We start from the raw sequence: 19,689 nt of genomic DNA, 5'->3' as shown, positions 1-19,689 counted from the left end.
AATGAATAAGGTGCGATAAAGCAGGCTGACATTCAAATTCCAGCAGTCAGTACGCTGGAGGTCTCACCCAGAGGACCTGTGGAATCCAGATAGGCGTCTAGAAAGTAGCACCCACGTTTTTTAGGGCCAATGGCCGGACCAGGTGAGCTGCAAGCTGATAGGTGTTCTCCTGCTGCACTCACGCCACCGAGACTTTTCTCCAAAAACGACAGTGTCAGTGTATGAAAGGTTCCGTGGTAAAAGTCCTGTTTCAAAAACAAGTGGATCGTGGAAAGAAGCAAAAATACCGGGTCGTGGTATAAAACAAACAGTATTTATTTTGCAACGCGTTTCTCAGTCTATTCCAGACCGTTTCATCAGGCATAATCATAGTTAACAATAGAGATCTATTTAAACCCACAGAGACCCGGAATTGAAACAAAAGGTCAACTCTATTAACAATGTTGCAATTGCAAAAACATTTAACTTTTGATACATTGTATAAATTGGTTTGAACAATTGTGACCACACAGATAACACTTAAATAAAAAGTATATAAAAAACCCTATTCGCAATTACCAAATATATCTGGAAAAAAATAAAATATCTCATAGTAAACTGGACATATATTAACATGTGTGTATATGTATATCTCATCTCCTGGTTGGATTCGAACCCAGGACCTAATGTGTGCTAGGCAATGGAAAAATCAAAAGGCTACCTTTATGTCTTGTTTGAATTTCTTGCAAAAAGGATTAGTATTGATACAAAATATATAAATTGATCTACATGTCTCACAATGTCTAGAAGATAATCTTATTTGGTCTTTTTAATAAATGACTCTAATTTTTAAAACCAAACTAAAAGGAATTTTCTTATAAATATAAAACTAAAAAAGAAATGTTCGTGACAAATGCTTACTATAAATAAGTGATGTATAAAAATTGTAAAAAATATATGTGTATATATATATTTTATTTTATGGCTCCACTGGACTCGAACTTGGGACCTTCTGTATGTTAAGCGAACATGAAATTGATAAGGCTATCTTGAAGGCCTATTTTTCTGTTATATATTGGAGCAGAAATATGTTAGGAATTATGTGATTAATAATATGTATATATATATTTGGGACTCCACTGGACTCGAACTTGAGACCTTTTGTATGTTAGGCGAACAAGAAATTGGTAAAGCTATCTAGAAAGTTTATGTTATGTATTGGGGCGGAAATATATTTGGGAATTATGTTATTAATTGTTTCCAATCATATACAACAACCAAATAGACTAAAAAGTGTATCCAGAATGTATATAAACAATTGTAGGTGTATGTATTGATGAATAATCAAACATTCAAAAAGATGAAATGTGCAAAATAGTGTATCGTAGAAAATAATATAAATCAGGTATGTAAAATATAATATAATATGAAACTATATAGGTGCTTGGACTATTAGGTTTAGAACCGGATAGACAAGTGCATACATATACACAACTATGTGGACATGCTCATCATGGGCATATACACATAAATATAAGTGTATGGAAACATAACGTATTCTATATGTGTCTAAATTGCATTAATGCCTATTCTGTACCCTTGTGAAACAATGTTCTGAATCCAAAGACTGTGAATCGAATTGATCCAAATTTCTTTGAAAAATCGTAATCTGCCCCCTACCAGCTGTGCTGGAATAAGGGCCGCACCTTCATGTGGACTTGGGAGCTGGCTTTTGCTTTCTAAAAGGCTTGGATTTATTCCAGACTGGAGATGGTTTCCAAACTGAAACTGTTCCTTTAGGGGAAGGATCAGGCTTCTGTTCCTTATTCTGACGAAAGGAACGAAAACGATTAGCAGCCCTATATTTACCTTCAGATTTTTTATCCTGAGGTAAAAAAGTTCCTTTCCCCCCAGTAACAGTTGAAATAATAGAATCCAACTGGGGACCAAACAATTTATTACCTTGGAAAGAAAGGGAAAGCAAAGTTGACTTAGAAGACATATCTGCATTCTAAGTTTTAAGCCATAAAGCTCTTCTAGCTAAAATAGCTAAAGACATATACCTGACATCAACTCTAATGATATCAAAGATGGCATCACAAATAAAGTTATTAGCATGTTGAAGAAGCTTAACAATGCTATGAGTATTATGATCTGACACTTGTTGTGCCAAAGCCTCCAACCAAAAAGTGGAAGCTGCCGCAACATCAGCCAAAGAAATAGCAGGTCTAAGAAGATTACCTGAACATAAATAAGCTTTCCTTAGAAAGGAATCAATTTTCCTATCTAAAGGATCCTTAAAGGAAGTACTATCTGCCGTAGGAATAGTAGTACGTTTAGCGAGAGTAGAGATAGCCCCATCAACCTTAGGGATTTTGTCCCAAAACACTAATCTGTCAGATGGCACAGGATACAATTTCTTAAACCTTTTAGAAGGAGTAAATGAATTACCCAGATTATTCCATTCCCTAGAAATTACTTCAGAAATAGCATCAGGGACAGGAAAAACTTCCGGAATAACTGTAGGAGGTATAAAAACCGAATTTAAACGCTTAGTAGATTTAGTATCAAGAGGACTAGATTCCTCCATCTCTAATGCAATTAAAACTTCTTTAAGTCGAGGGGCGGAGCTAGCCATCAAAGGAGTAAGACGTGTCCTGATAGAGCTCCCGATTATTTATACTTTAAAACAGCCTTTAATTATGTAATTTATTACAAAAAGCTATGAGCACTAAGATTTTCAAAGGATAACCCCACTTATTGAACTCAGAGATCGACCAGAAGCGCAGAAAATTTCAGAAGATTCAGTACTTTGACCTGAGGATAACCACGCGGTATTATACACCACGGTCTGGGGAGCTATGGAACAATGTGGATTATAAGCAGCAATAACTTTATGAAGCAGCAGCTCTACTCCTATACACTACAATATCGCTCAGTATATATACCCATAACACTATTTATTTAGTGAGTCTTGTATACCATTGTAGAGCGAATTTATGCCCAAAATGGCAGAGATCATCCTACTCTTGCATCAGCTGGGAGACAAGCTCGACACGCAATTCCTCTTACTAAGGGCAGAACTTATCTCTGATCGGAGTCCTGCGAGAGAGGAGAGTGGATTTAGCGAGAGGAGGTCACAGTGTATAAATAACCTCAGTTGCATAACATCAGCCGGCCCTTCCTCACTAACACTGCGTGGACCCGAAAACAGCTGTGATCTGATTTGCCCGTGCACGGACGCTCACCATTCTGCTTGTTTGGACAGTGATGTCCGGTCGCCACGGCAGTCATCTGCCCCAGTAGAGAGACCCGCTTCATGCTCCGGTGGCGGTAGAAGTTCAGAGGAACCGGGGGATACAACTAATCCTGTGGCGTATAGTGCCGATAGTGACATTTTTGACAGCTTTCTAGCTATTGGAGCTGAACCGCTGGAATCCAGACAATTAAAAGACTCTGGTAATTCACAACGTGAATGGCAAGCAACCTGGAGAGTTATCGGGGACATGGTTGGATACCTTGCAGGACTTTATGTTTCCCTTCTTTCTGAGTCCGGTGTCGGCCGTACCTACCCATATACTCCGCGCACTTTGAAGTTTCATGTACCGGTGGGACTTAGAACTGGAGTGGGGTAAACATTTCATGGCTGCCTTGATACCACAAATGCCTAGCTCTCGCTGGCTTGTTGTTGGATCTACAGCAACTAAGTGGTCTCTTGTGATTTATGTTTAATGCTTGTGGGAGACCTTTCCTTTGTCATTATTATGCTGTGCTTTTAGACTCTAAATATGTTCACAGTACGTTATTTTATTTGATTCTGTGCATCTGTCATAGCAACTGCTCCCCGCAACATATAGTTTTCAGGTTGATTGCTGTTTAACTTGTTCAGCAGGTTCCCTGATGGGAATCCTATCGTTTGTATTGATTAGTATATGGGGATATGTAGTTCTTCAACAGGTCACATGACCTATATGTACACTTTAGTTTGTTACATGCAGCGTAGGGTGATTACTATAGTGAGTCTCAATATTGCTCCCACGCAACTTTGCGTTAGTTTTCAGGTAGCTGTTAGAGAACTTCCTATGGCTAGGTATTAGCGGTTTAGACATCATGCAGCATGTTTACTTATGACAGTATAAGACCCAGGATACCTTATCATATCTATATGACCTTGCCATGTAATAAACTCTTTTATGTTTAAGTTCACCTCAGCTCTCCAATAGTTAAGACCTATCTTATTTATATCCCCATATAGAGCGCACTTCCTATCTGCATATGTACTAAAGGCTCTTGTTGAAACCCTGAATTATAAGCAGCTGGTGGACAGTTTAGGTAGAAAGTTTTCTATATAAATCGATTAGATTACCCCTTTAATCCCCTAGGGAACCCTAAATACTACATATAGTCAAGGTACCTTAACTGTGCATTATAAACAATTAGCATGTATTAGCAAGCTAGGTACTGACAACCACCCCATCTAAATGCAGTCTAACTGCTAGCCAGATTACTGATATTACCCATGGAGGTATAATGGTGCTATATTTCATGGTTTACCTTATTTATAGAAACCCAGTACATATTAAAGCTTTAGCCGTTTGTAAAATCTGTACATGTGTGACATTTAGTTTCAACACTATAAATACAGGGAATCTCCCTTACAAAGCTCCCACTATATAGTTATAGCTTCTAGACATGTTCCTACATAGTGGTAAGTGATTAGCCCCTGGTACTACCAGTATCCTTCCACATTTCAGCAGAGATTTGAATTACTAATGTGGTCTACACATAATTATATTTTTAAGTGGATGTCCTATAGGAGATTCTCCTTTGGCTGGGGTTACTCTAGTGGTTGTACGGTTGTAGATTAGACTACTTATACCTCTGAGTGGAGCATATGTCATGTACACATGTGTTCCAATTGTTATTGTTGAAATTCTGGTTATCAGGCAGTTAGTGAATGTCTAGGATAGCAAGTTCCCTATATATACTGGGTTATTCCTTTAGCCTTTTTGAGAGTCCTTAATATTGCATATAGTTAAAGTTTTATAGTGGTGTATTTTATAAATTACTTATACCTCTTCTTAAAACATATGTCCTGTACGCATCTGTTCCAAGTGTTATGGTTTAAATCCTGGTTAACAGGCAGTTAGTGAATATATTAGATAAAAAGTTCCCTATATATACTGACTGGGTTACTCCTTTAACCTTTTTGAGAGTCCAAAATATTACATATAGCCACAGTATTATAGTTGTATATTCTATAAATATCTATAAATCAGTCTGCAGCTGTACATATAAGCTTTTAATTTAGAGTAAGCATTGAGACACTAGCACTAACAGTATTATGGTATCATTATATATTGTTATCCCTGCTCTTATGTTATTTTATAGCTAGGTAGTAGTTGCCTGTATTGCTTAATACAGCTCAGGAGGGATTTCCTTAAATCAGCACTATTTTACACGTTGATAAGGATTTGCCCTTTATTATTTGTGTTTTCCTAGTAAGCCTCACATATATATATGATACTGTTATTGTAATGGTGGATGTCCAGATTTGTGATGTTCATAGGGACAAGGCTCTTTTTTTAGCTGGTTATGGACACACCCTGTTACATGCTTGTCTCGCTGTCTATAACTAAAAGCTGCAAGTATCCACTAGCAATGTTCAAGTTCATAGTTAGCTCTCTATAGATAGCCCATATTTCCTAAATATTGTGAAGTTATCTCTTTTCCTTTGGGCCTTCAGTTTGCTGGATAAACTGAGGATGCTCTTATCCCCCACAATCTTTACTCCAGCTAGATAGCTTATTTCTTTTTTACACACAGAGAGCAGTCCTACTCCCTATTAGTAAGCAGGGTATATTGTTTGAGGATGATAGGGTCCATTTACAGATGCTGTTGGGCCGTGTCTACTGGGAAAGCACGGTCCAGCATATAAGTTTTTCAAAAGCCCTGAGATCCTACTCCATTCCATTTCACATCGCCCTGTAGTTTATATTCTTAAGACAAATTATCTGGCTCCGCCCCACCTTTCCCTTCCCCTCTCCCCTATCCCCCCATTATGAGCGGCTCTTGCCCGCTGCATCCCTCATCCCCCTATATACGCAGGCCTATGGGAGGCCTGATAAATGCCAGCTCCCTTCCTCTCACTATTTTCAGCGTATAGAATACCCCTTATTTGAGAGTAGGGACCACTAGTTACCTGTATTATAAAACTGAGACTTCATTTCTATATGCCCCAGTCACACATGTTTTGATCTCAATGTGCGCATTCTGTATTTAAGGTAATAAAGTCGGTGCTATAATTTACGTCAAATGTTATCTCTCTGTTCTCAACCTTGATATCTTTCATATCTTTGACTCCTATTATATAAATATTGAAACTCTATTGTCTAGATAATATTTTGACAAATCCTATATTAGCACATCAATGTTTAAATTCTTATGTACCTTTCATATGTGATTTGTAACAGTTATTTTTCTTTTTGTATTTGTCTTGTGCTGGGACTCACTCCCTTTTCTGTTACTTTTATCCATTGTCTCAATAAAAAATTATTTAAAAATAAAAAATAAAACTTCTTTAAGTAAAGAACGAATAAATTCCATTTTAAATAAATATGAAGATTTATCAGTGTCAATATCTGAGACAGAATCCTCTGAACCAGAAAAATCATCATCAGAAACAGACAAATCAGAATGATGATGTTCATTTAAAAATTCATCTGAAAAATGTGAAGTTTTAAAAGACCTTTTACGTTTACTGGAAGGAGGAATAACAGACATAGCCTTCCTAATAGATTTAGAAACAAAATCTCTTATATTAACAGGAACATCCTGAGTATTAGATGTTGATGGAACAGCAACAAGTAATGGTATATTACTAATGGAAATACTATCTGCATTAGCAAGCTTATCATGACATTCATCACAAACTACAGCCGGAGGGACAGTTACCACAAGTTTACAGCAGATACACTTTGGTGGAACCAGCATCAGGCAGCGTTTTTCCAGAAGTAGCTTCTGATCCAGGGTCAATCTGAGACATCTTGCAATATGTAAGAGAAAAAACAACATATAAAGCAAAATCTATCAAATTCCTTAAAAGGCAGTTTCAGGAATGGGAAAAAATGCCAATGAACAAGCCTCTAGCAACCAGAAGCAAATGAAAAATGAGACTTAAATAATGTGAAAAAAAGGTGGAGACAATAATGACGCCCACATTTTTTAGCGCAAAAAAAGCCGCCCACATTATTGGCGCCCAAATGCTTCTGGCGCCAAGAATGACGCCACATCCGGTGACGCCAACATTTTTGGCGCAAAACGTCAAAAAAATGACGCAAACACGAACAACTTCCGGCGACAAGTATGACGCCGGAAATGAAAAAGAAATTTTTGCGCCAAAAAAGTCCGCGCCAAGAATGACGCAATAAAATGAAGCATTTTCAGCCCCTGCGAGCCTAACAGCCCACAGGGAAAAAAGTAAATTTTTAAGGTAAGAAAAAATGTTTTTATTCATATGCATTATCCCAAATAATGAAACTGACTGTCTGAAATAAGGAATATTGATCATCCTGAATCAAGGCAAATACATGTTTAAACACATATATTTAGAACTTTATATAAAAGTGCCCAACCATAGCTTAGAGTGTCACAAAAAATAAGGCTTACTTACCCCAGGACACTCATCTACATGTAGTAGAAAGCCAAACCAGTACTGAAACGAGAATCAGTAGAGGTAATGGTATATAAGAGTATATCGTCGATCTGAAAAGGGAGGTAAGAGATGAATCTCTACGACCGATAACAGAGAACCTATGAAATAGATCCCGTAGAAGGAGACCATTGAATTCAAATAGGCAATACTCTCTTCACATCCCTCTGACATTCCCTACACACTGAGAGGAAAACCGGGCTCCAGCCTGCTGCGAAATGCATATCAACGTAGAATCTAGCACAAACTTACTTCACCACCTTCACGGGAGGCAAAGTTTGTAAAACTGATTTGTGGGTGTGGTGAGGGGTGTATTTATAGGCATTTTGAGGTTTGGGAAACTTTGCCCCTCCTGGTAGGAATGTATATCCCATACCCACATGAAAGAAATGAACAATATAAACAGTACATATATGTCAACTATATTAAATTAAGTGTGATTATAGGTTAAATAATCCCAATCACATAGGGTATTTTTACCTTAGTTGACTGTAATGTTTGTTCATTATTCGATAAACATTTTCACGTCCCATTCTGAATTTAATCCTAAAGGGATTCTTGTTCCTAAGTGGAAAATCTAAAAAACCTCTGGTTTCCTGGTGATTTTAACTCTCCCCCCCCCCTCTAGGGTGTCTCTTAATGTGTTCTATACCTTGAACTTTTAATAAAGAACTATCTGAGCTATGGTATCTATGAAAGTGTGTGGCTATGGGAGTTGTAGATTCAGGATCATCTATTGCTCTTAGATGTTCCAAAAAGCGGTCCTTTAAGGATCTTGTCGTTAAACCTACATATTCCCATGCCTGACGATCCCGGTTAACGAAACACGGACAATATCGTAAACACACTCCCGGGAGGTGCAGATGCGTCAGCGTCAAAGATATGGCCATGCTGAACCGTGTTGTACCCTCCGGTGGGAACAGGCCACACTCCCTAGAAGGATAAGTAGCGTTTAGGTTACCTGCATGCGTAGTAAGAGTTGGTGGTAGGGAACTTGTCTCGTGAGAAATAGAATTCCCAGAGGCGGATGTCTCAGTGGGCACCCGGATTCCCCGATCCCGAGGTACAGAGCACTCTAAAACGGTATCCTCATTAACTGGGACACTGCAACCTCCAGAGAACCTGACACTAGCGGACCAGGATTTCTCAGTGGTCACACGGTCAGGAAAGCGGAAATGGAGTCACAAGGTAAACCGCGCAGTCCATGCAAAAGCGCGCCCGACCGTAAAGGCCGCGTCACTAGACATAGGCCGTTATGTTCCTAAATAGCCATGAGCCGAAGCAACACTACACAGTAGCAGACAGAATCACATAACAAACATGATTACAAAACCCCCTGTTCAATAATCCCCCTCAGGAGATATTAACCCTTGATTCCTAGATACAAAAAGAAGCCTCACTGAGACCCTATGTTAAAGTTATCCACGAAAAGTTGTAGCCCCTCTCGGATAAATAGTTGTAATTACAGTACATCCATGATGAAAGTAAAATGAAACGATCTTACCGGAATCTACGCCGTGGAACAGGAACACGGCCCTTCAAGTGTGACAGATAGTAGCGTCGCTTCTGCCATCAACTTGAGAGAAAAAAGCAGGCAGCGAAACTCATAAACGCTGATTGCTTGTGGAGCTGTTAATATGAGTCGGGATGGTTTCGCAGAAAGACTCTCGCTGCATCTCCGGACTCTAACTTTCACCCATGCTCTCACTGAGAGGCTGACAAGACTACTTAAAACTCCAGTCCCATGCTGAAGAGTACAACCCTCCATAAGAGACTATCAAAAACTTCTGACACTTCTCTGCCAACCTCCTGGGACGAAAGGCAAAGAATGACTGGGGGATGAGGGAAGTGGGAGGAGTATTTAAGCCTTTGGCTGGGGTGTCTTTGCCTCCTCCTGGTGGCCAGGTTCTAAATTCCCAAAAGTAATGAATGCAGCTGTGGACTCTTTCCATTTATGAAGAAAAAATATTAAAACACTTAAAAGTGTATCACCATAGAAAAATTAGTCCACTAGGATACAACTTATGTATATACAGATCCCCAGGACATAAACCCAGTAGAAGGGTGGATAAAATATTGCAACGTAGAGAGTAGCAGAAAACCCCCTTTAGTGCAACTACAGGAGCGCCCCTAAACACAGATCGCGTGGGAAGCGCAAATTAAAGAGCGCACCACCGCAGAGAAATAAAATGGCAGCGCCATTAGCAAATATGGTATAAGGAATTATTGTCTCCATCTAGTTGGCGGTTCTATCTACTGCAAACAAACAATGTACCCCTCTCCAATCCCGTTACCCACTAAAGGTCGGGAGCCCTGCCTAACAATCCTGCAGCCTGTTCTGAGGACTGCGGGTGTCCGAACATGTGACGCGGCGATACAGGCCACAGAATAAGCGTGGAAATCGGTAAAAAACCTAAATATAATATAGGCGATGCGTGAATGGGCCCTGTGCATAAAGCATTTTTGAGTTAATAGGCGCAACAAGCTGTCTGACTGCCGCAATCGCGGCCTAACCTTTAATTAACAGTGCATAAAGAGCTTAGCCTCTAAATCACAGGAAAGCATATCTAGTTCACAAAATAATCCCCATAGATATATGCCGGGACTCCGGTAACGAAAAAAAGATACCTGGTCCTACAGGCAATAGGGCAAAACTAAATATATACTGCTCTTAGCCTAACATATCCTGAGATCAGGATATAACTTGCTTCCCAGACCTTCTGAGGGAACAGAAGGTGCCACACGGTCACCCATAATGTAATCCTTTATCTTCTGCTGCAAATATAAAAGAAAAGGAGTTACCCTCTAGGGTCTTTGCTGTGGAGCAGACACAGCACTTCCAGGTCTGACAGCTTCATCCAGACTTCTGACAGGGACCTGAGATAGAAAGTGTAAGCTTAAAGCTGGTTGCCTGATGGGGGTGTTAGCACAGATTGCTGGAAAGAGGACAGATAAGTTCCCTGCGACTTCCAGCAGCCAACAGCTACCAATACTCTTACTAAGAGATTTACATGGACACAGCATAAACCCTAGGGAAGCTACTCACTAAAGGTCTATAATTTCTTCAGAGCACCATCTTCACCTCCTCCTAGTTACAGAGGCAAAGAATGACTGAGGAGTATGGGTAGTGGGAGGATACTTAAGCTCTGACTGGGGTGTCTTTGCCTCCTCCTGGTGGCCAGGCAGAGAATTTCCCAACAGTAATGAATGGAATTGTGGACTCTCCATGCCATTGGAAATAAATTAGGTATAATTTATGTGTAAATGGAATGAGGGCCAAACAACTAAAAATCACCTCTAGCACAGGGGTGTGAAAAAGGGTTAACTTGCATCTCTACTGAATCATTATTTTACTGTCCCTTTCATCTTAGGAATTATGGTTCTTATCGGTTATCAGAATCTATATTTCTACATTCTGGGAATTAAGTTTGCTCACTTTTTGCAGAAGAGGGATCACTAATTATTCCTCACATAAGGTCTCCCCACACCAGAGGTTTCTGTAATGTATAAATATATAATGTAACTTGTATGCCGTTTTACTGAACAGCACTGAGTGACACATAAATGCTTTATATAAAATAATAAAATCTATAAAAAAATTGTTACACAAATTGGAGGTCATGGACTAAACATGTGACCATAACAGCAACAACACTTTATGAAAACTGTGTGTTGTGAGAAAAGAGAAAACATAATTTGTACTAACCGCTAATAATCTGTATAGCATTAGTCAGACCATACACACCTGGAGGGGGCGGACAGGGGCGAGTGGGGGTTCCAGTCTTTGGAGGCAATGCAGGAGGAACATCTTCATGGGAAGATTCATCGTCAAGCATGTTCTTTTCTTTACTAGGTAAAGTAGCATCAAAAGTGTCTGTGGTACTAAATGGCTGAAAAAAAACAACACAGATAGCAAGTCAGTAAATGAAACAATGATTATGTGAGAGCCCAGGATGGCACAGAAACCTCAGAATGGATGGAAAAACAAAATGTATGCTTACCTTATAAATTTATTTATTTCTGGGCATGGAGAGTCCATGATTTCATACCAATTAATAGTGGGATATTCAAGTCCTGGCCAGCAGGAGGAGGCAAAGAGCACCCAGCAGAGCTGTTAAGTGTCACTTCCCTTACCCATAACCCCCAGTCATCCGGCTGAAGGAAAATGGAAAAAGAAGATAACACAAGGGTATATAGAGGTGCCTGAGGTTTGTACAAAAAAACTGCCGTCAAATTTTAAAAAAGTCGGATTGTGGACTCTCCATGCCCAGAAAGAAAGACATTTATCAGATAGGCATACATTTTATTTTATTTCCTATGGTATGGAGAGTCCACAATTTCATTACAATTACTAGTGGGAACCAATACCCATGCTAGAGGACACAGAATGAAAGGGAGGGAGAACAAGAAAGGCGGACCTAAACAGAAGGCACCACCGCTTGAAGAACTTTTCTCCCAAAGGAAGCCTCAGCCAAGGCAAAAGTATCAAATTTGTAGAATTTGGAAAAGGTAGGCCTTGCAGATTTGCTCCACAGAAGCTTAATTTTTGAAAGCCCAAGAAGAAGAGACAGCCCTAGTGGAATGAGTCGTAATTCTCTCAGGAGGCTGTTATCCAGCTGTCTCATAAGCTAACCGGATAACACTTCTCAACCAGAGAGAAAGAGCAGTAGAAGTGGCCTTCTGACCCTTACGCTTACCAGAGAAAACAACGAACAGGGCAGAAGATTGCCGAAAATCCAAGTTATGCAAAAGACGTTCCTTCTGAGAAGAAGGATTGGGACAAAAAGAAGGTACAACAATTTCCTGATTAATATTGCAATCCGACACTACCTTAGGAAGAAAGCCCAGCTTAGTATGAAGGACCGCCTTATCCGCATGAAAAATAAGGTAAGGGGAATGACACTGCGAGCAGATGAAATAGCAAGAAGAAACGCTTCGATTCACACCAATAAAAGGTATTTATGCCATCCTTTATGGTAAATCCTACGAGTAACAGGCTTACGAGCCTGAAGCATGGTATCAATGACCCTCTCAGAGAATCCACGCATAGCCAAAACTAGGCGTTCAATCTCCAAGCAGTCAGCTTCAAAGAATCCAGATTTAGGTGGAGGAAGGGACCCTGAAATAGAAGGTCCTTCCTCATAGGCAACCTCCAAGGTGGAAGAGATGACATCTTCACCAGATCTGCGAACCAGATCCTGCAAGGCCAGGCAGGAGCTATTAGAATCACAGAGGCTCTCTCTTGTTTGATACGAGCAATGACTCGTGGAAGGAGAGCAAGTGGAGGAAACAGGTATGCTAGACCGAAGTTCCAAGGAACCGCCAGAGCGTCTATCAGAGCGTCTTGCGGATCTTTTGATCTTGAACCATACTTTGGAAGCCTGGCGTTTCGATGCGACACCATCAGATCCAACTCCGGAACCCCCCTGCCTGAGGGTTATCATTGTGAATACTTCCTGGATGATTCCCAGTTGTCCACCCCTGGAATGTGAATGGCAGATAGGAGACAATTGTGAGATTCCGCCCACTGGAGAATGCGGGTCACCTATTTCATTGCTAACAAACTCCGAGTTCCTCCCTGGTGGTTGATGTATGCCACTGAGGTGATGTCCGATTGGAATCTGATAAACCAGATCAAGGCTAGTTGAGGCCAAGCTGTCAAAGCTTTGAAAATTGCTCTCAACTCTAGGATGTTTATGGGAATAGAAGACTCCTCTCGAGTCCAAAGACCCTGCGACTTTAAGGAGCCCCAAACTGCTCCCCAGCCTAACAGGCTGGCGTCCATGGTCATAATCACCTAGGATAGTCTCAGGAAGCATGTACCCCGAGACAGATGGTCCTGCGAAATCCACCACAAAAGAGAGTCTCTTGTTATGGGATCCAGAGCTAATCTCTGCAAGAGATCTGAGTGGTCTCTGTTCCATTGACTGAGCATGCATAGTTGTAGAGGTCTCCGATGGAACCGAGCAAAAGGAATGATGTCCATGGAAGCAACCATCAGACCAATTACCTCCGTGCATTGAGCCACTGATGGAGGGACAGAAGACTGAAGTGAAAGGCAAGAAGTTTGGATTTTCTGACATCCGTCAGAAAATTTTTCATGGATAGAGAATCTATAATTGTTCCGAAGAAACACACCCTGGTATGTGGTACAATGGAACTCTTTTCCAGATTCACTTTCCACCTGTGGGAACGTAGAATAGACAACAACATCTCTGTATGAGATCTTGCTAGCTGAAAAGATAGCACTTGAACCAAGATGTCATCCAGGTAAGGTGCCACCGCTATTCCCTGAGATCTGACCACCGCTAAAAGAGCCACTAGAACCTTTGTAAAGATTCGAGGAGCTGTAGCAAGACTAAAAGGAAGGACAACAAACTTGAAATGTTTGTCCAGAAAAGCAAACCTCAGAAACTGGTGATTTTCCCTGTGAATGGGAACCCCTTGAGAGTCATAAGAGCCCTGATCCTTGTCCTAATAAAGCCCTTATTTGCCAGCCTCTATAGCTACTTCCCTAGCAGATGCAGTGCCGGTTTACAGCTACTTCCCTAGCAGATGCAGTGCCCTAGCAAGCTGCCTCAAAGTTACGCCAACCTAAGGAGATAAATAGTCCCATGATTTTCCACAGAGGGATTAACCCCTAAGTGCTAACCCTCAATACCTAAAAGCCAAGAGCACTTACCTGTGGATCCAGCTGCAGGGCAGAAGCAGATTCTTATGTGTAACAGATACCACCACTTCTCTCAGGGACCTGCAGAAAAAGACAAAACAGAGTAACCAACCCTGGTTTTCTATAGAGGGGTAGCATAGGTGTTAGAAATAAAGCAAGGACCACCTCACCACCTTCTAACTGCTAAAAGCCACCATTACTCTTGCTAAAGAGATTTACATGGACACAACATAGCCCCAATCCTTGCTTGCAGGGAATAGTACCCATTAAAAGGATTAAATATCTTCAGACACTCATCTTCGCACATCCTCCCGATGATAGAGGCAAAGAATAACTGGGGGTTATGGGTTAGAGAAGTGACACTTACCAGCTCTGCTGGGGTGCTCTTTGGCTCCTCCTGCTGGCCAGGAGTTGAATATCCCACTAGTAATTGGAATGAAATTGTGGACTCACCATGCCATAGAAAAGAAACAAACGCAAATGGAAGACAAGCGACAGAAAAACAGAAAAATTGAGAGCTGGGAGGAAGGTAAAAAGGCAGGGCAGGAAGCAAGCGCACAGCAAGGAGCAGGATAGTAAGCAAGCGCAAAGCAGGGAGCAGGATAGTAAGCAAGCGCACAGCAGGGAGCAGAAAAGTCAACAAACGCACAGCAGGGAGCAGGATAGAAAGCTAGAGCACAGCAGGTAGCAGAATAGTAAGCAAGCGCATATCATGAAGCAGGATAGTAAGCAAGAGCACAGCAGGGAGCAGGATAGAAAGCTAGAGCACAGCAGGTATCAGAACAGTAAGCAAGTACACAGCAAGGAGCAGGATAGTAAGCAAGAGCACAGCAGGGAGCAGGATATTAAGCAAGCACACAGCAGGAGGCCGGGTAGTAAGCAAGCACACAGCAAGAGGCACGTTAGTAAACAAGAGAGTTTAGCAAGCGCACTCCAAGGAGGGAGGTTAGTAAGCAAGCGCACATCAGGAGGCAGGAAATTATCAGGAGGCAGGAAATTAAACAAGCGTACAGCAGGGAGCAGGATAGTGAGCAAGCGCACAGCAGGATGCAGTTTAGTAAGCAAGCACACATCAGGAGGCAGGAAAGTAAGCAAGTGCACATCAGGAGGCAGGGTAGTAAACAAGCGCACAGCAAAGAGCAGGATAGTAAGCAAGCGCACACCATAAGGCCAAATAGTAAGCAAGCGCACAGCAGGAGGCAGGATAGTAAGCAAGCGCACAGCAAAGAGCAGGATAATAAGCAAGCGCACAGCAGAGAGCATGATAATAAGCAAGCGCACAGCAGAGAGCAGGATAGCAAGCAGGCATATGGTTAGTAAGCAAGCGCACATCAGGGGGCAGGATAGTAAACAAGCACACAGTAGGGAGCAAGATACTAAACAAGCGCACAGCAGGGAGCAGGATAGCAAGCAACCACACAGAAAGAGGCAGGAGAGAAAGCAAGCGCATAGAAGGAGGCAGGTTAGTAAGCAAGCGCACAGCAGGAAGCAGGATAATAAGCAAGCGCACAGCAGGAGGCCATATAGTAAGCAAGCGCACAGCACAGAGCAGGATAGAAAGCACTCGCACAGCAGAGAGCAGGATAGTAAGCACACGCACAGCAGGAGGAAGGTAAGCAAGCGCACATCAGGTGGCAGGATAATAAACAAGCGCACAGCAGGGAGCAGGATAGCAAGCAAGTGCACAACAGGGAGCAGGATAGCAAGCAACCACACAGCAAGAGGCAGGAGAGTAAGCAAGTGCATAGAAGGAGGCAGGTTAGTAAACAAGCGCACATCGGCAGTATAGTCAGCTAACACACGGCAGGGAGCCGGATAGTAAGCAAGCACACACTGACCTTGGACAATGTGCTAAAGTCGGCAAACCCACTTCCAAATGACTCATTACCAAACAGGGAAGAGAAAGGATCCTCTGGTCCTAAAGAGAAATAAAGAGAGAACATGTCAGACTGCATAATGCAGCGAGGAAGGACAAGCTGGCGTGTGCTTGTATGTGTGTGTATGTATATGTGCCTGTGTATATGTGTGCGTATATGTGTGTGTATATGTGTGCGTATATGTGTGCGTATATGTGTGCGTATATGTGTGCGTGTATATGTGTGCATATATGCGTGTATATATGTGTGCGTATATGTGTGTATATATGTGTGTGTATATGTGTGTGTATACGTGTGTGTATACGTGTGTGCGTATATGTGTGTATATATGTGTGTGTATATATGTGTGCGTATATGTGTGTGCGTATATGTGTGTGTATATGTGTGTCTATATGTGTGCGCATATGTGTGCGTATATGTGTGTGCGTATATGTGTGTATATATGTGTGTATATGTGTGTATATACGTGTGTGTATACGTGTGTGCGTATATGTGTGTATATATGTGTGTATATATGTGTGTGTATATGTGTGCGTTTGTGTGTATATATGTGTGTGTATATGTGTGCGTATGTGTGTATATATGTGTGTGTATATGTGTGTGTATATGTGTGCGTATATGTGCGTATATGTGTGCGTATATGTGTGTATATATGTGTGCGTATGTGTGTATATGTGTGTATATATGTGTGTATATATGTGTGTGTGTATATGTGTGTGCGTATATGTGTGTGCGTATATGTGTGCGTATATGTGTGTGTATATGTGTGTATATATGTGTGTATATATGTGTGTATATATGTGTGCGTATATGTGTGCGTATATGTGTGTATATATGTGTGCGTATATGTGTGCGTATATATGTGTGCGTATATGTGTGCGTATATGTGTGCATATATGTGTGCATATATGTGTGCGTATATGTGTGCGTATATGTGTGCGTATATGTGTGTATATATGTGTGTATATATGTGTGCGTGTGTGTGTATATGTGTGTATATATGTGTGTGTATATGTGTGCGTATATGTGTGCAAATATGTGTGTGTATATGTGTGCATATACGTGTGAGTGGGTATATGTATGTATATGCATGTGCATATGTGTACGTGCACATGTATGTGCATATATATGTGTCTGTCAGTCACATCACTGTGTATCTAGACAGATATCATACAGAACAAATAAATCAGTTCACCTCGGCACCTGACCGAGCAATATGTGTGACAGGTGAGTCAGCAGAAACACAAGGGGAATATGGAAATTAATAAACCAATAAAAAACACACCTGTCTCAATCACTGCTGGAGCAGCTGTTCCCCCTGGTGCAAAAGGATCGTCACTTTTCAAAGGTTCTTCCTAAAAGGAAAATATTAAAATGAATAAATCACATTATACATTCCACACAGTATCATTACCTACATATGCTCTACATACCGCGTGCAGCTGAGCATGAGCAAATTCCTACTTACACATGCACTACATACCGTGTGCTACTGAACATGAGCTAATTCCTACTTACACATGCTCTACATACCGTGTGCTACTGAGCATGAGCTAATTCCTACCTACACATGCTCTACATACCGTGTGCTACTGAGCATGAGCTAATTCCTACCTACACATGCTCTACATACCGTGTGCTACTGAGCATGAGCTAATTTCTACCTACACATGCTCTACATACCGTGTGCTACTGAGCATGAGCTAATTCCTACCTACACATGCTCTACATACCGTGTGCTACTGAGCATGAGCTAATTCCTACCTACACATGCTCTACATACCGTGTGCTACTGAGCATAAGCAAATTCCTACCTACACATGGTCTACATACCATGTGCTACTGAGCATGAGCCAATTCCTACATACATATGCTTTACATACCATGTGCTACCGAGCATTAGCTTATTCATACCTACATATGCTGTACATACCGTGTGCTACTGAGCATGAGCTAATTCCTACCTACATATGCTCTACATACCGTGTGCTACTGAGCATTAGCTAATTCCTACCCACAAATGCTCTACATACCGTGTGCTACTGAGCATGGGCTAATTCCTACCTACACATGCTCTACATACCGTGTGCTACTGAGCATGAGCTAATTCCTACCTACACATGCTCTACATACCGTGTGCTACTGAGCATTAGCTTATTCATACCTACACATGCTCTACATACCGTGTGCTACTGAGCATGAGCTAATTCCTACCTACATATGCCTTACATACCGTGTGCTACTGAGCATGAGCTAATTCCTACATACATATGCTTTACATACCGTGTGCAACTGAGCATTAGCTAATTCATACCTACATATGCTCTACATACCGTGTGCTACTGAGCATGAGCTAATTCCTACCCACAAATGCTCTACATACTGTGTGCTACCTAGCATGAGCTAATTCCTACCCACAAATGCTCTACATACCGTGTGCTACTAAGCATTTGCTAATTCCTACCCACAAATGCTCTACATACCGTGTGCTACTGAGCATGAGCTAATTCCTACCTACATATGCTCTACATAGCGTGTGCTACTGAGCATTAGCCAATTCCTACCTACATATGCTCTACATACCGTGTGCTACTGAGCATGAGCTAATTCCTACCTACACATGCTCTACATACCGTGTGCTACTGAGCATGAGCTAATTCCTACCTACACATGCTCTACATACCGTGTGCTACTGAGCATTTGCCAATTCCTACCTACACATGCTCTACATACCGTGTGCTACTGAGCATTTGACAATTCCTACCTACATATGCTCTACATACCGTGTGCTACTGAGCATTTGCCAATTCCTACCTACACATGCTCTACATACTGTGTGCTACTGAGCATTTGACAATTCCTACCTACATATGCTCTACATACCGTGTGCTACTGAGCATTTGCCAATTCCTACCTACATATGCTCTATATACCGTGTGCTACTGAGCATTAGCTAATTAGTACCTACATATGCTCTACATACCGTGTGCTACTGAGCATTTGCCAATTCCTACCTACATATGCTCTACATACCGTGTGCTACTGAGCATGAGCTTATTCATACATACACATGCTCTACATACATGTGCTAATTCCTACTACATATGCTCTACATACCGTGTGCTACTGAGCATGAGCTAATTCCTACCTACACATGCTCTACATACCGTGTGCTACTGAGCATTAGCTAATTCCTACCTACACATGCTCTACATACCGTGTGCTACTGAGCATGAGCTAATTGCTACCTACACATGCTCTACATACCGTGTGCTACTGAGCATGAGCTTATTCATACATACACATGCTCTACATATCGTGTGCTACTGAGCATGAGCTAATTCCTACCTACACATGCTCTACATACCGTGTGCTACTGAGCATGAGCTTATTCATACCTACACATGCTCTACATACCGTGTGCTACTGAGCATGAGCTAATTCCTACCTAC

At 41.4% G+C, this 19,689-nt stretch overlaps 1 protein-coding gene across 3 annotated transcripts in view; it reads right to left on the bottom strand.

Moving 5' to 3' along the window:
• Positions 1-19,689, bottom strand: part of EPS15 (epidermal growth factor receptor pathway substrate 15) — a 269,067-nt gene that overhangs the window by 24,254 nt on the left and 225,124 nt on the right. For all 3 annotated transcript variants that reach the window (XM_053693489.1, XM_053693490.1, XM_053693491.1), the window contains 3 exons: positions 17,523-17,592; positions 16,199-16,278; positions 11,436-11,580 (listed from right to left, as the gene is read on the bottom strand). In XM_053693489.1, the coding sequence (XP_053549464.1) occupies positions 11,436-11,580; positions 16,199-16,278; positions 17,523-17,592 (295 nt within the window). The remainder of the gene's footprint in view (positions 1-11,435; positions 11,581-16,198; positions 16,279-17,522; positions 17,593-19,689) is intronic.

The sequence above is a fragment of the Bombina bombina genome, chromosome 10 (assembly GCF_027579735.1).
Source record: "Bombina bombina isolate aBomBom1 chromosome 10, aBomBom1.pri, whole genome shotgun sequence".
Taxonomy (NCBI): domain Eukaryota; kingdom Metazoa; phylum Chordata; class Amphibia; order Anura; family Bombinatoridae; genus Bombina; species Bombina bombina.
Note: the sequence above shows the minus strand (reverse complement) of the source record. Positions and strands in the feature narration are given on the sequence as shown.